The sequence below is a fragment of the Amblyomma mixtum genome, chromosome 1, assembly GCF_055824585.1.
Source record: "Amblyomma mixtum isolate Tamu chromosome 1, ASM5582458v1, whole genome shotgun sequence".
Lineage (NCBI taxonomy): Eukaryota > Metazoa > Arthropoda > Arachnida > Ixodida > Ixodidae > Amblyomma > Amblyomma mixtum.
In genome coordinates this window covers 322,851,141-322,868,362 of record NC_143012.1, presented here as the reverse complement: position 1 = coordinate 322,868,362, position 17,222 = coordinate 322,851,141, and the positions used below count along the sequence as shown (strand labels likewise).

The window sequence follows — 17,222 nt, the reverse complement described above, 5'->3', positions numbered from 1 at the left end:
AATATGGCTATTTTTCCGCCTATCTCTGGTGAATCGATTGACAGGGCTCATAAAAAGGTCGACCAGGTGACTTTCTACCTCCTACCTTTCTACCTTTCTATCGAAAAAAGCCGATAATTCATCAACAGAAAAAAAAGTGTCCTGCCCCAGCAACGGATACTCTAGATAGAGTTGCCCGACGACGTCCTCTCGATGTTCTGGTTATGTAAACCCTCGACCATTCGCGTTAGAACACTCATAACTATTCTGCGAGTTTTTTGCACTTTTTTGCAAGTTTTTCACCTGAAGAAAGTATCTCTGCCATACATTGGCTTCTGTGGCAACCACTCGACTGCTGCACATTCTCAGCCCTTCAGGAGACAGTTGTGAGAAATCGTGCTTCCTGCACAATCGAGAAGCACACTTATAAAAAAAAAAATATGCGGCTGTCTCACTAGCAGATGACAGGAGTGTCTGAGGAGCACTGTGGTCAAGATTTCTATTCCTTTCCGCTTTCCGATTTGTCCACGACCACTCCGTACACAAACGACCCTCGCTGCCTTAAAAAGAATAAAGATTTTTCTACAACATAATAAGCATCGGATACAACAGTACAAGGAGAATTACGACTTATGTGAAAAAAAATATCAGTATCCAGCATTCTTGCTCTGCATATTGCCTGTGCCAATAGACAGCCATACAGTGTTTTCTCATTAAACAGGTTTCTGCATCAAACATTGTTTATGTCTCTGATGCTGCATATCACTGCGCCTCTAGAGTGTGAATGATAATGGGGTCTGAGCAAAACTTTTGCGTTAGCGTTTTAATCTTGGGTTCTCCTTTCGAAGAAATGTAGACAAACCTTCACGATGACCTACCTTGAATCCCAATTTATTTTGATATTGTCGGCCATCTGATAACCAGCGCCTAAATCAATATTTGCCAGTGCTACCAAAAATTATGAAATATACTGGTCGAGCTCACTGCAAAAAGTTATCCTGCCCCGGGCTCTCGGAAAAATATCAGTGCTTGTGCTGTACATGTCTGTGCCTGCAGTCCCTGTTTTTTTTTTTTTCGTAGCATGAACATGAATCACCTCCAACTCACCTAATTTTCCGTTTGTCTTAAAACACACTTTATGTTCCTTGCAATTTCTTCGCGAATCTACACCCTTCCAGCTGTCATTGACCAGACTTCCGGGAAAGATTTTCACTGCTCCATCACACAAATACAGCGACACGCACGACGAGATCCACCGTCACCGTCAAAATGGCACTAGGCAGCGCTAGCGCAACCAGCGCGCGCGTGCTGCGGCTAACTATTCCCTGCGTGCTCTAGGGACAAACCCAGAATGACGCAGCGCCACTATGTCCCATTGGAACGCAAAAAACATCGCATAGGTGCGCATCCAACCGACCAATAAGCGATTCTAGTCCGGCTACCCCAATACGATTCAGTCGCTCATCGCCAAGTAGCGCCGAGAGAGCTCAGGAGAAGACTTGGTGAAGGCGTTTACGTGCCGTCCGCCCGGCGGAACAGCAAACACCCTGAAAAGTCTTCGGTGACAACGTGGGCTTAATTAAAACAAGGTGACTATAAAAAACAAATTTTGCAGCGTTCACCAGACAAGTAAATGAGCAACCAAACATCACTGAACACGTACTAAGTTTGTCGCAAGAGTGCTTTGGGGAAAGCAGACGAAGCGCTCGAAGTAAGAGTGCATGGGCAAAGACATAAGCTGCGCGGCCGGCTGACAGTCAAAACAACAACAAAAAAATAAAGAACCGGTTGGTGTCAGTGTGTGCATATATTATGAGAATCCTTGAAAATCGCTACTGGGCTCGCTGTTCTGCTCCTCTAGTTTCACAGGTTCTGCGGAACGGTATTCTGCCCTCCCTCTCTAATTTGTGAAAGCAAAAATAAGCTCGCATGTTTACTCCGTGAGCGCGAAATAGCTGTCGCAAGTATGGACGGAACCAGTTCTTGCATGGCGAAAACGTTACTTGGATATTCGAGTGGGAACGCTGATACGTCAGTGTGAGACGCAGCTGCAGAGAAGCGGAGGGGAGAGAGCGATTCGAAGGCCACAGGGGGAGAGGCGTTTCTTTTTTTAAGTGTATGTCGATGTGGCCGTATGCAGATAGCATTCAGTACTCGGTTCATAGAGCAGCTTGAGGTGAAGGCATTCAACAGCGGACCGTACAGTGGGAGGGAATAAAAGGGGGGCGTACGTTAGAACACGTGGTTAAGCAGCACGAACTGGTTGTAGCGTATCGAATTTAAGGACACATCGTTACCGCTATTAAGAAAACGGAATGATCTTCAAGTTACACGAGGACTGAACTGTCAAGTTGCGACGCCAACGAAAGAAGCGGATAACCAGATCAACGGTATGGTCATGTTCATTTTTCTCGTTGAAGAGCTAGCGAACGACTGGCGGGGAAATACTTTATGTTTCTGAGTTGCCTCGAAATGTTTGAAGGAGGTGTTCTCGCGCACAACATCCCCGTAAAATTATGAATTCTATTCCCTGCTCCGCAATTTAGGACTGTGGCGTCAGAAATGCTCGCCATAGAAAAATTTCTGACGGGAGCCTATCTCGTGCGCCTTTCTTCATAACATTTCGCGCCGATGCGCTAGTTATTTCTACTTCAGTGTAGTTCTTGCTGTACTCATTTCGTTTACCTCATTCCGGAGTTGCTGATATTACTGTTAAATCGTCGAGGTGGAATCAAACCATTTACTGGACGAAACAACACTGTCATCTACGCTCCAATAAAAATAAGAAAGATAGGATGTCGCTAGCACTGCAGCAAAGGCCGACCTTAGAAGATGCGTTAAATTTCCCCACGCAGGACGCAGCAGTACCCGACAACCACATCAGTTTAACGGGTGGGGACGTCGCAAACTCTCGAGAATAGCGTAGTTTTGTCAAACTAGAAGCCATTTTCGATGGCTAAACAGCGTGGTCATAAATGTGCTATTAATTGGTTTATCCACTGCGAGCACCAGCAGTCCGGCGTCATTTTCCCGCGTCATTTACAGCATGGACATCGGTAACATAACGTCGAAATATTCCTCGTAGTTTAGGATTGACGCTGCGACAATTCTGGCACTTTGTGGCACCTGTTATTGCGCAGTTATAGCGCTAAAGATTACGTGGCAAAGATGTTCTGGGACAGAAATGAGGGAAACGTGCTTTAAAGAGGTTGTAATAGAAAACGCGAGCCGTGAAGGCTCGTCAAAATACCCCTGCTTCATTAGTAGTCTCCGTAAATTTAATGATCCTGATGAATCTATTAACGAAGCGTCAAGGTTTCAATACTAGCAAATGGTACTGCTGCACTTCAGAATGGCGGTCTTAATTGTTCTAGAGCTACCGCTTTTGCTGTAGCTGGACAGTTGCTTAGCGAAGAGATACAGCACGCCACAGACAGGGCGTAGTGTCCTGTCTCTCACAGCTGAATCGTGCAATAGCGAAATTTGATTTGATTTATTTTTTGTATTACACATACTTGAGTAGATGGGAGAAAAAGCTGCTATTATGCAGCTTGACTCGGCTCCCATCTCCTATACAAGAGCAGAGCATCAGCTACAGATGCATATGATGTAGACTAAAAACAAACAATATACATATTATTGAACTGCAATCAACACAGCAAAGAGTTACATTGAATTAATAACACAGATAATAGCAAATGTACACAATGAATTGCGAGAAAAAAAAAAGGAATGTTGTAATACCACATCAGTCACATTAGACCATGTCCATAATTTTACAGATGTGGAGAAAAACATGACGAAAATAACCGGTTCAGCACACTCCATGACAAGTCCTCTATGTCGATTCGCGCATTTCTGAAAGAATTCAGTATATTCGGAATGACTGTACACAACAACTGAACGCCGTAATTGGTACGTGAACGAGGCAGAAAGCAGAATTCGGGATGCCACCTGGAATAATAATGACTCTTAGACCTTAAACATGCTGTGCATGTTAGCAAGTTTATTTCTTGTTTTTGTTGGCTTCTGGAAGTTTTGCATAGGAGATATTTGTACACCCTCTGATTACGGTATTAAATCCAACCTTTTCAACAAAAAGCTAGGGTTGTGGGTTAAAGAATTATTAGAGATGAATTTAATTAGCCTGTTTTGGAGTTTTATTACTTTGGACATATTTGTTGCCGTCGTCGTAGGACCCCACAACAAAAGACAGTTCTGTGTATCAGAAAGAAAAAGCGAATGATAGATGATAAGTCCAGTGTTTATAGGTAGTACACGACACGTACACTCCACACACACACACAGTACACTCCAAGCCCGAAAACGCCTATATGGTGGCATAAAGGGACTGTTTTCTAAAGCAAAGTGAGTGCGCTAGAAGACAGCTTACTCAGCTTTTGCTCCTGCTTAGAGTGCAGCAAGATTCTTTTCATGGAGCATGTAATTTTTTTTATCGGAGGGAGGGCGGAGAGGAAAACTAAAAAACAGCACTGCTAAGGGAAATGGGGGGGGGGGGGGGGGGAGTTCAATTTGGGGCGGGCCGGGCCCCTCTGATGTCACGGCCACGCCAGAGGCGATCAGACTTTTCTCGAATGACTGCAGCCGCGCAACTGTTTCTACTATGTTCGAGGTTATCGCAGTTGAAGTAGACTCGTTATCTCGAAGATTAGTTTTCTCAGTTTGCTCCCAATCCGGTGGGCAGGTTGCGATGGCGTCACAGGTTCACGTGACCTAGGTGGCCCACGTAGGATGCTTCGGGGAATTTTTGCTCACAATACTGACGACCTCGCCGGATTTTCTGTTAAACGGTACCCTTAACGCTAGAGTGTTGAAGCCCATGGCCCTGACGTCACTTCAATGCCTACTGCAGATTAAATATATATTTGGGATGAAATTACTAAATAGGAGGTAGCACGCGGTTTTGTTGCAGCCGCTAATTGTAAAAGAGCGCACTGCTTGCAGGTAAGTAAAAAAATTCGCTGTGGCTTAGCTTGGTTAAGCCCGGTAATTGCGAAAGCAATAACCGTACGTACACCATGGTACAGCTGGGAGTGTAGCTGGTGGTGGTGCTTGTGGTTAGACTTGTGGTGAGGCATCGGTTATATAATCCAATCCAGTCCAATCCAATCCCATGCAATTCAATTCGATCTATTCCAATCCATTCCAATCCAGTCCACTCCACTCTAATCTAATGTAATCTAATATAACGTAATCTAATGTAATCTAATCTAATGTAATCTAATCTAATGTAATCTAATCTAATATAATCCAATATAATGAAATCCAATCCAATCCAATGAAACCCAATCCAAGCCAATGCAATCCAATCCAATTCAATTCAGTCCACTCCACTCCAATCCAATCCAATCCAATGCAATCCAATCCAATCTAATCTAATCCAATCGAATGCAATCAACGTGAAATGAAGGTCAATGGTGGTCACCGGCCGCGGCACGATGGTGGTCACCGGCTGCGGCACGGCAACGGCGTGAAAGTGCAAGTAGTATTGCTTTCGCAATAAAAGCTGTTTCCCACTTAGAGGGAAACTAGTAGCGAGACCGCAGCACTTCGCTAACACCCGCAGAGAATCGGCGGCATGTCGCACGCGCATTAAGCACGGACGGCTTCTCTTGCCGCGCATGCGCCTGGTGCAGCCCACGGCGGCAGCGGTTCTCGAGAAGCGGCGATCACGTGCTCCCAGTTTCCACCTAAATGTGAAACATCCTGTACAATAAGTTTTCCAGTTGTATGCGATTCATACAGCTTTAAATATGTCAGAGTGAAATTTATGCAATTTCGAGACCTTTCTTTTCGTGGCGGTTCTTGAGAAAGCCTTTGGTTTGGCGCAGTGCGCATTGAGAAACTGTAACTACTTCTCCCAACAGACAGTGCTCGTACAATGAATAACCTGAGCAATGACATGACACCTGCTGGCAATGGTTTGAAAGACCACCTGCGAGAAATAGCACAACGAGAGCTTGGAGAAACGGAGGACGTAAAACGGCAGGCCCTTCAGGAGCTACGTGAACTGATTGCAGGTAAGCGTCACGAACCGTTAATTACATGCCAAACGATAGGAATTGGAAGTTTGATTGGGATGACTTAATTTTGTACGAAGTTTAGTCAGTACTATATCTTTCATATCTACTGTGACATATATCTACATATCATGCCATATAACATCCTACCATATCTTATCATATCTGCATATATTTCATATCTACATTGACAGCTTCCCGTAACTTGAGTCCCATTCCAGGCTCCTAACGCTCGACCTCTGCATACTGGATATCAAATATTCCTTGCACGCCTTCTTCGCAACTCCTCAAGGTCGTCCTTACCATGTCCGAGCGCACATTAGGGAGTGGAGAAATGGGGTTGTGGACATGTCTGCGTCCTTCTCATCTTCACGTGGCTAGTTTCGACAGTCCTGGCTTCCGCTTCTTTCTGTAAACCCCAGCATGCGAACGACGGTCAGACATCGTTAGGCTGTGCCTTGACCTGTCGTAAACTTCGACACTTCAGTCGTGCTGTGGGTCCTTTTTATCTCAACTCTGCCTGCCCTCTTTCCTCCTCCTCGGACCCCTGCTGCTTTGATAACAACTCATGAATGGTTCCTCTAATACTTGTATCGTTTCGACCGGCGGCTCGATCCTTATTGCCCTTGTGAAGCGGATTTCGGGAATGTCCCTCATTGTACCCTCACCGGTCCTCTCAATTCGGACCCCTTTTTCCATTAGGGGAGAGGAGCTTTAATTTCTCAGTTTCAAGGGCGTAACCTTTCCACAGACGCAAGGACATTAGCGGGGCTATCATTTTCACTCCCCTCGCGTGCAGTGCTAATCTGCGTTGTCCGCCGGATCTTTACCTTACTTCCTCTTGTGTTTTGCTATCACCTGATTCCTGGCGCTCATTTGGATTGCGCCTTTCTCTTTATATCCTCCTTCCGTATGGCTGGCTGTAGCAATGACACTAAAAGGCCAACCTTGGTGGACTCTGGCTATGCTACTGCTGCCCGAAAAAACAGAAAACGGGAGGGAGGTTTCGGTAGTGTCAGCGGCACAATTAGTGCGAGAGCACTCTTCCCATGGGTAAACCCAGAGCAAGATCTTGCAGTGTTTGTGGGGTTATGCCAACTGAAGTAAATAAATAAAAATAAATGCAATAAATATCCGCGGCTGGGCTCCAAACTGGAGGCGACGGGAACACATCAGCTTCGCTGGCCACTGCCCGAGAGCACTAGGCTATCGCCGCAGCCGAACACGCCTCGTGGTAAAATGCAACCCACTCTCACGCTGTGCCCTGCCCATCATCGTCTTCATCAACTAATCCCACTATCGAACTAACATTCTCTTTTTGAGCTATGTGGTGGCAATGACAGAGAGATGTGTGCTGTATGTGTTGGCATGGACAACATTGTGGCAGAAACACAGCACTAGAGCAATACGCATTGGCGTTGACAACACTGCTGCAATAACGTGACACTGGAGCATAGGCCGCCGGCCTACATTGTGTGAGTTGGCGTTGATGACGAAAATGTTGAAGACGTGCATAACAAAGCACGCTTGTTCAGTGGGCACTTCAATCACGCTTTCAGGTACGTGGCAGTGATGTCTACCTGCAAAAACTATGCTTTCGCACAATATTTCGTGCTTAGCAATGCTCAACCGCGATATCCGTTTTTTAGCTGACAAGTATTATCATGTTCCGAGAAGGATCACTGCAGCTGCTTTTCCTTTTTCTACCTCTCGTATGGAAGTGTTCAGGAAACCTTGGTGAATACTGTGTAATGTTACTTGGATAAAAGTCTAAACCAGGTGCAGATCTTAGCATGAATATGTTAATCATTACCCATAGCAATTTTGAGTATGACAGTGACACTGTGTACCATCCCATTCAGTGAGGTTTCACAATCGATCGAGCAGCGGAAAACGAAAGGTATGTCTCGTGGACAGTAAAGTCCCACATAGTTGACTGCCGGAGTAGGTGTGAGCCGGAATGGCTGGCTTTGGTAACATTCAAAAGGCTTGATACTGTTCGTACAAACCTTGTGTTCTTTCTCAGGTTTCACCTAGTTTAAGAAAAACAGCTTTTCATTGAGACGATAATTAAACCATTGCGTTTCTCACACTTTTGCCTTGAGCAGGTGAACCTTTGCTGCATTGCTCAACGGAAGAAGCCTTTCTGATCATGTTTCTACGAGCTCGCAAGTACGACGCCCTGCAGGCTTTCAAGAACATCAAGCGCCTCTTTGACGCAAAAAGGAACAATCCAGAAATGTTCGATGCTCTGGATCCGTACCATATCCCTTTCGACACCGCTTGCCGCAAGAATCGCCTGACAACACTATCTCGTGGAAGAGACCCTGAAGGCAGATATGCAGTACTGGTAAGATTAGGTAAGACAATCAGTACTTCCATCGAGATCGTGGTCTCTAAGTTAAGTCAATCGCGTTGCCTCAACAGAGGTATAAATACCGTCGTTCGAAACCAGTTTCTCAGAAATTTTCAAAAAGCAAACAATAAGACATCCACGACAGCCATTGTTACTCATGTCATGCCCCTAGGCTGACACGGAGTGGGAAGACAGAGGTCGGTAGTCTCCTAATTACCTAAAAAATTGAACAAACTTTCGGTCACTCCAATTAGCGGGCATAATTATAAGGTAAAATTGGAGGTGATTGAATACCCAGACTATTCCATTTGTAGTGCACAGTTCTTGAAGAACACCCGGGTTAAAAGATATTCGCCTCCAAGTTTCCAAGAATCTAAGTTTCAAAGTTTCAAAGAATGCATATAAATTGTGCCTGATGACACAAAGGTCACCACTTACAGTGCGATTGGGTCCAACTGTACAAAACGTACAGTTAGATCGTTTGCTATAGGAAGGTCATCCTCACCAGCAGAAACGGCGCAGGAAATACCGCCGCGCGGCCAGCTCTTCACTAAATTGTTCTTAAGCAGTTGCTTAGCCATTGTAAGTTTTGCAGCCGTATTACCTTAAGCATTTAGTGAATTAATATAAATTATTTAGCTGAATTTAATTCGACTGAAGGATACCTGCAAATTGAATTGAACTGATCGCCTGCCAACCCAACGGTGGCAAATGGTAAAGTGGAGAGGTGGGAGATGGCAGTTATAGAGGGAATAGAGAGAAAGGGTGAAAAGTGATGGGTGGCCTAGTGGCTTGGCAGGTTTTGGCCGGATCTGAGAACGTGCATCTAGAAGGTGGCTGCCACGGGAAGAACCTGGAGGTTACCTTGGGAGGAGGAGGTTACGACGGGAACGGAGGAATGAGCAACCTGAGAGTGGTTTCACGGCAGAATACAGAGCTACATAGCTAAATGAAGGCTATAACAGCTTTCACTCTTCCGTGCGCTGTTTTTTTTATAATCTACACATTCTCTTTCCAGGAGCGTGGAACACTGATATATGCCCACTCACTGACTTCTTCAGGGTCGGCTTAGTGGGCATCCTGCAATTCGTTCAAAATGAAGAGGCTCAGATCAGGGGACTTGTAGCCGTAATAGATATGGCCGGCCTCGGACCCCATCATCTGCTCCATTACACTCCTTCCGTTATCAGAACATACATAGCACTTGTGCAGGTCAGCATAAAAGGACACATTGTACGGCGATGTGAAATGTCTCCTTGACAACACACGTCGCTCCAGACCAACGATACGTGCGCCTCTGATCTGCGTTACATTCGCAGTTTCTTACATTTTATGTGTAAGATAGTTGTCAGCACTGCGGTGTTATCCGTCCATATATAATGACAACCAACCAAGTGGAGCGATACGGCGTGCTGTCATGAACTACTAGCCTGCACTGCAGTAGACTGGCTACTATGCTGCCAACATGTTAACATGTTAACACCAGAAATGTTTTAGTACACAAATGAACCACTCACTAAAAGACACAGAGGGGCACAATTATCAGCAATCCGCCAAGAAGATGAGAAGAAAAAAAATGGACAGAAGATATATTGTCCCGAAATACTGAAACACGGCTCCAGCTAAAAAAGTAACAGTAACAACATAGAGGTCGTCATTAATTAGACGTATATTGCGGCCAGTATGCGGTTTGAAAGCCGCGATTCTTTTGCAATTTATAAAATTGTCTTTTACAAATGTATGAATAAGCCTTGGTTGGGCTGTACGTGGTCACCTGGGGGCAGGTGACCGCGTACATTTAAACAATGTTCATAACACTGAAATCTGCGCGCCGTACAGAGTGAATGTTCCTCGAAGAGCGCACCAAACTACTCACTTCGAACGCTCCACAGTCCCTCCTCTTATCGCAGCGAAGACGATAGCCAGGACTTAGGCCAAAACTTGATGCCGGCAATTCTTTTTTCAGAATTAATTAATGACAAGACGTGCTGATGATGGCCAACACCTTCTTATATATTCTATTTTATTTAAGGACTCCGCTCCCATGCGTATCAAAGGAGTGTATGTTATCAACCACCCTGCAATATTCAGCATTCTCTTCACTATTGCCAAACCCTTCATGAAGAGTAAACTGGTGAAAAGGGTGAGACAATTTCACTTCTTCATTAGTAGAACTGTGGACATGTTACTTAGCACAAGTGCTCAACAATCAAATTTGGTATATACGAAAAACAGTCTTCGAGTGCAGGAATATAAACAACGTGATGCCATGGAATTTACATATTTACAGTCTCACTAAATAAGCTCACTACCCGACACAACACGCTAGTTCTTTCGCCCCCAGCGTGAAGCTTCGTGAACACGTCCGATAATTTTTGATACGACGGCGACAAAGCCATTGTGTGGCGCATGATGCCGATTGTGATAGATTGCGCGCCGCCTAAATTGTATGAGGTGCCTTAAAAAGTGTACTAAATCATTATTCCCTATTTTGAGTTTCACTTCCGTCCTTCTTAAATTGCACGATCAGGTGGAAAATACAATGAGAAGAACACAGGTTTACCATAGAAGATCATTCTAAAACAGCGCAAAAAAGACCCGGACAACAGGAAGAGACGTACAAACAGGCGCTGACTCACAACAAGGACTTTATTGGAGAAACACCACCTTATATATATATATATATATATATATATATATATATATATATATACCTGCCAACAATGGGTTACAATGGGTTAAAATTTGGGGACACATGAGCTCCGCCTTAAGAGTATGATGCACTAGCAATGATTGGTCCCCTCCGGGGCCCGGGGTCCTCCTTGGATGTTAGTTTACAGATATGGACACTGAAAGACAAGATACACAAGGTCTCCCTTTAACCACGCTGAACGAATGTGCCTGGATGGTCTGTGGTGTAGCTTGTCTAACTCGCGATCAAAGGGCCGCATGTTCTATCCACATTTCATTACATAAATTTTGTTTTCAGCTCAATTTATTTACTTCACGCACATACATGTCATAATGACGACTGACTTGTATTCCGACCTGTTAATGCATTTACATGAGGTTTTGATCGCTTTTGAATTCCGGAGCTCTACGCGTGACGTCATGAACCTGTCGACAAATCCGGATTTTCTCGACACGCCAACGTCAACTACGATATCGAGCTCAGCTCTGAATGGGGCCCTTTATTATATCGCGTTAATATATTGCCCAAACATATCAGAGAAAAGATGAACTAAAAAAAATTGCATGCATGGTTACAAACAGATGAAAACAAAGCGGAAAAGATTTCTGCATGATTGCTCTCCTATATGTCTACTGAACTACTGGCACATGTCTGGGAGAAGCGATCGGTGTATTTCTTGAAAAAGAAGAAAGAGAACGGCTATCAGAATCCGACAGGCATGTATTCACGGTGTACTGCGCTGTTCGCGTCTATGCGGCTTTGCTTCTTATGAAGCAACCTGTGCACACAACTGTCTAGCTGCAGGCACCGCATATGATCATGCACTCTGCGCACTGTCTTGCCTTCGCGGCCTAAACAAAATATGCTTTAGCCCTTGCGAGCATTAAGTTAGCTATCACTGAGTTTAGCGATTTTTTAAATTAAAACAAGGGATCTGTGAGGTAGGAAAAACTTATTCGACTGTTCACTAAATTCTGCGGGTGATTCAGTAAATGCGCGGATACCTGACGGTGAGATAAAGTGACAACTCACTGAATTTGCGCGACTATTTCAGATTCGCCTTTTGGGCTACGATGTAGATAAGCTGCGTGGCCTGGTTCCCGACGACCTGATTCCAGAGCAGTACGGAGGCACGCATGAAAGCTACGATTACGACGAGTACGAGAGACAGTTGAAGACCGCGCAGAAATTCTTCGAGGAATTCAACTCGTACGGCTATCAGAAGACAACGATGAACGCCACCTGAACACCATGCGACATGCCCTTCCAACGGGAAGTGCCGCGTGTAGTTCACATGCTTTGGTGAAGGGCTGTGCTGCCTCATACTTGGATCTGGTCTGCATCGAAACTTGGTTGCGCGCTCTTGAGCTCGCTGCTCAGGTGCAGTGTGCGTCCACAAAATGTACACCGTCGGGCCAGTGGTCTCAGAGTGTCACATACTCTAGTGCAGGCTGAAGTTATGGCCCGTGCAGGAAGTGGATGCATTCAAGTGTGTACACGAGGAATCTACAAGTGGAATGCTTAGGTGCGAGTGTGTTCGCAACACAGTTGTTTGTCATGAGCTGAACTACATGGGACTTTCCAACGAACTGCGAACCAGCGTCATGTAGGCCTAGTGTCTCGTCGGTGAGACTAAAAGGACAATGTGCTCGTTGCTGTGCTTCACTTTTTGAGAAAGCCTGTGTGCTAGCCCCCCCCCCCCCCCCCCCCCCAGACATAGTTTGTGTAAGATAAAGATTGACATCCGAGACTGGTGCACGGCACTGTGATTTGCCTCAGCTATGTGATTTTCTTGTGTAGTTCTACAGCCAAAATGACAAGGCCGACAAAGCAACTAAAAGTGCACTGTGTAAATCTGGCCGGACGAACTCTCTGCAGGCCTTGACGTGTTCATGTTGTGATATTAAATCTCCACACTGATATCTGCCCATCACCCCAATTTTTTTCTGGTTCTTTTGCGGAGCTCTAGTGCACGCTGAAGTCATGATCACTACAGAAAGCTGAGTAATTCAAGTGCCTACACCATGAATCTGCAGATGGAATGCTTTTCTGCAATACGTGGGAGTTTGTAACCGTGTTTATAGCCAGATAATTTGGAATGCCCGGTATGCAGCAGTGTGGTCCTGTTGGCCTGTCATTCATTATCGATCACTGAAAAAAAATAAGCTTGCCTAAATGTGAATCTAAATTGCAAGCACGTGAATTACAGCCTTGCAGTCAGGTGATGAAGGATATATGGCAACAGCTCCAGTAAGTTTGATTAGCAGTTGCAAAACGCGTTCTGCGCGATTCGCAACATTGTTTTGAGATTACAAGTGTTGTGACACAAACACACGCATTCAGACAATGCTAAAAGATTGTGGATTGTAAGGTTTTAACGTTCCTAGGCGACTCAGACTATGAGGGCCGCCGTAGTGAAGGGCTCCGGATTGATTTAGACCACCTGAAGTTCTTTACCAAGCACTGACATCCCACAGAACACGGGCTTTTCTGTGTTTCGCCTCAATAAAAATACTGCTGCCGTGGTCCAGATAGAGTTGTCGAAGTTGGGATCAGTTGGCAAACGCTAAATATTGAAAGAATTCAGGGGCCTATGTACCTCATGATGTTTTTGAAAAAAATATAGCAGCCGCACTCTTATACTGCAACCCCTGTCTGTTACGGCACAAATAGAAAAAATAAAGCAGTAAATTAGTTCTTAAAAAACAGAAAAAAAAGATTTTCGAGTGGGTGAGAAGTGTTGTGGGGACGAATTCACGGGAAGAAATTTCTGGTAAGTAATTGAGTAAATTAAAAATTTACCTCTATACATAGGGGTTGCTGGATCCTTTTTTTATTAGCAGCCCTGGCCACTGTGTTTTGTGCTCTCCTTTCACTTCAACTACGCCTGGCCTCCGACTGACAAACTTCCTGTTGCAACTCCACCATCGTGAACTGCTTTATTACGCCCGAGGACGAAGTCGATCTTTCCAGGTAAAGAATTTTATGCCGCTGTCATCCACCGAGTAGCTTTGGCTTTCACGTGACTGGCCGTAGAAACTGAACTTCCTGCACTGGCAGTCTGAAAAAAGCTTCATTCTGGAGAGTGCGGAATTGTTCGGAGGCGTTTTTGGCAGGCACGTAGCGAATGAGTGGAGGCGAATGAAGGCAAGAAGATAGAAATGTGCGTGCTACATGAACTGTTATTGGGAATATTCATTGCGGCTGATCTCTCGAGCAACACCAATATGGTTTAGCGCTTATGTGAGGCAAGTGTACTGACGTGCAGCTTCAAATGATCCGGTAAAAGCAAGCTCTAAGGAAAACGTGAACGCGGAGGTGCACGAGCCACCTGTGTACTGGTATTGGCCTCGGATGAAATCTCCCACCTCTGGATAGTAAACGCCAACTGATAGTGACGCCGCAGCTTGAAAACAGATTATCTTATCAGCAACGAGTTGCGCCTTCACCATGGTAGATGTAGCGAGGCAGCACTGCGAGCATAGAAGCCCAGACGTTCAAAACACGGCTGCTTATGGTGCGGAGCCAGCACTGTCGTCGAAGGGTGAGGCGAACTACACAATGACGTCATAACTAAAAACAAACAAAAATGCCGTGACTTCATAACACCGTGTTTTTTGGCGGTAAAAGCAAATCTTTGAACACCCCGAGGTTCCTTGTAACACACGAGTCAAGGTCGAAAAGGGAAGACACGACGAGTGCCGACTATAAACGCCATTTTTCGGTAATCAGTTCTAGTTGCGACTTTTTCCTTTGCCCTCACCTCGTGTGTTATGGTGAATTGTAAGGTTTGAACGTACCAACAGGGCAAGCTATTTGTCTTAATTCCCAAGAGGTGAAATTTTAGGTACATTTATAGCTTCTCGTTTGAGAGCTGCCTTTGTGCACCCAAATTTGCGAGCAATGCGCTTTGACACAATTCTCACAGTCACACATAAATAGACAACGGGTCAAATTTTTTGTATAAAATTTCATTTATTCGCTTAAAAGCACGACTTATACTCAGACTCTGTGTTTTGTGCCCTGCCCGTAAAAATCCCGCCGGGGATTGATAGTTTGGCCGTCTTTTGACAGGCTGGCCGCGCAGCCCCCCCCCCCCCCCCCCCCCCATTCTTCGGTCCCGCTGTGAGCTGCAAACGGCAGTTAGCCAATTACGAAAAGTCAAAGCATTGGAAGGCCGCTCCTTTCCTGCAAGGCACAGCCGACACGCGGACTGCTCGTGTTTTAAAAGGGGCGTGAAATGCGGAAGCTCGTCAGCACGCCGAGTGACGAGGACCAGACGACGTTACTGACACGGACAGCAAAGAAGCAAGCGCGGATCGAGTGGTGCGCGCAGTCCCAGTTGCATGTTGGCTGCCGTTCTGTTGCCGCTGTCCTTTTGTGCGTGTGTAGTTAGTGCCGTAATTGTGCGTAACCGGTTTCCTGGAATGCACGCGGTGCTCGAGAGTAAACAGCGTCGTCACCGGCGTGCTACTAGTAAGGTGGCTTTTTTGGCGCCTAAAGGAAAAACTCGACTCGGCTCTTGGTGGAGTGACAAAAGAGAGCGAACAGGGAAAAACTTAACAAGGTGTGCTGGCACCGGTCTGAAGAACAAGGAACGGCCTCGCGATGTGCTAGTTAGGTCGGTTGTCCTTGTTAACTGCCACGTCCACTTAGGGCATTTGCTTAGTTAAGTAGGCTCCTCCTCTCCGCCTAAGGACACTTAAACGAAACGATGCACGAATGCCACGAAAAAGTTCCTGGTTACCTCGATAGTTAAGTGGCAGTTTCCTCGCTGTCGTCATAATGCAGACCATGTGTCGCCGCTCGACCTCTTGCTCCACCCAGTGCAGAAACCCAACATAAGAATGACAATTGCTGGCTTCTACAAGTCAACTTACACCTGCATTTTTGTCTTACGGCGGTATCATTTATTTCTTTAAATGAAATGACATCTCTCCCTGCGAACGCAGCTCTCAATATGGCTATTTTTCCGCCTATCTCTGGTGAATCGATTGACAGGGCTCATAAAAAGGTCGACCAGGTGACTTTCTACCTCCTACCTTTCTACCTTTTTATCGAAAAAAGCCGATAATTCATCAACAGAAAAAAAGTGTCCTGCCCCAGCAACGGATACTCTAGATAGAGTTGCCCGACGACGTCCTCTCGATGTTCTGGTTATGTAAACCCTCGACCATTCGCGTTAGAACACTCATAACTATTCTGCGAGTTTTTTGCACTTTTTTTGCAAGTTTTTCACCTGAAGAAAGTATCTCTGCCATACATTGGCTTCTGTGGCAACCACTCGACTGCTGCACATTCTCAGCCCTTCAGGAGACAGTTGTGAGAAATCGTGCTTCCTGCACAATCGAGAAGCACACTTATAAAAAAAAAAAATATGCGGCTGTGTCACTTACTAGCAGATGACAGGAGTGTCTGAGGAGCACTGTGGCCAAGATTTCTATTCCTTTCCGCTTTCCGATTTGTCCACGACCACTGCGTACACAAACGACCCTCGCTGCCTTAAAAAGAATAAAGATTTTTCTACAACATAATAAGCATCGGATGCAACAGTACAAGGAGAATTACGACTTATGTGAAAAAAAATATCAGTATCCAGCAAGCTTGCTCTGCATATTGCCTGTGCCAATAGACAGCCATACAGTGTTTTCTCATTAAACAGGTTTCTGCATCAAACATTGTTTCTGTCTCTGATGCTGCATATCACTGCGCCTCTAGAGTGTGAATGATAATGGGGTCTGAGTCAAACTTACGCGTTAGCGTTTCAATCTTGGGTTCTCCTTTCGAAGAAATGTAAACAAGCCTTCATGATGACCTACCTTGAATCCCAATTTATTTTAATATTCTCTCCCATCTGATAAGCAGCGCCTAAATAAATATTTGCTAGTGCGACCAAAAATTATAAAATATACTGGTCGAGCTCACTCCAAAAAGTTATCCTGCCCCGGGGTCTTGGAAAAAATCAGTGTTTGTGCTGTATATGTCTGTGCCTGCTGTCTCTGATTTTTTTTTTTTTTTGCGTAGCGTGAGCATGAATCCTTTCCAACTCACCCAATTTTCCGTTCGTCTTGAAACACACTTTATGTTCTTGGCAATTTCTTCGCGAATCTACAGTTTCCCAGCTGTCATTGACCAGCCTTCCGGGAAAGATTGT

The 17,222-nt window shown here is 45.2% G+C and overlaps 1 protein-coding gene and 1 long non-coding RNA gene across 2 annotated transcripts in view; one reads left to right on the top strand and one right to left on the bottom strand.

Annotated features, from left to right (window-relative positions):
- LOC149372722 (uncharacterized) overlaps window positions 1–17,222 on the bottom strand; it is a 273,432-nt gene that overhangs the window by 53,349 nt on the left and 202,861 nt on the right. The gene's annotated exons all lie outside the window — the stretch shown is intronic.
- On the top strand, window positions 2,136–12,759 carry LOC149372730 (alpha-tocopherol transfer protein-like). The gene is made up of 6 exons (XM_089587086.1): window positions 2,136–2,369; window positions 5,868–6,020; window positions 8,129–8,380; window positions 9,395–9,588; window positions 10,409–10,519; window positions 12,123–12,759. Exons 2-6 carry the CDS (start codon window positions 5,882–5,884, stop codon window positions 12,312–12,314), a joined length of 888 nt encoding a protein of 295 aa, XP_089443212.1. The 5' UTR covers window positions 2,136–2,369; window positions 5,868–5,881; the 3' UTR covers window positions 12,315–12,759.

What these genes read in the sequence shown, in the direction of transcription:
- LOC149372730 (XM_089587086.1), top strand. Translation starts at nt 5,882, where the DNA reads ATGAATAACCTGAGCAATGACATGACACCTGCTGGCAATGGTTTGAAA. An exon ending in CATACATAGCACTTGTGCAG is followed by an intron (nt 9,589 to 10,408) that starts GTCAGCATAAAA and finishes ATTTTATTTAAG; the next exon opens with GACTCCGCTCCCATGCGTAT. An exon ending in AGAGTAAACTGGTGAAAAGG is followed by an intron (nt 10,520 to 12,122) that starts GTGAGACAATTT and finishes CGACTATTTCAG; the next exon opens with ATTCGCCTTTTGGGCTACGA.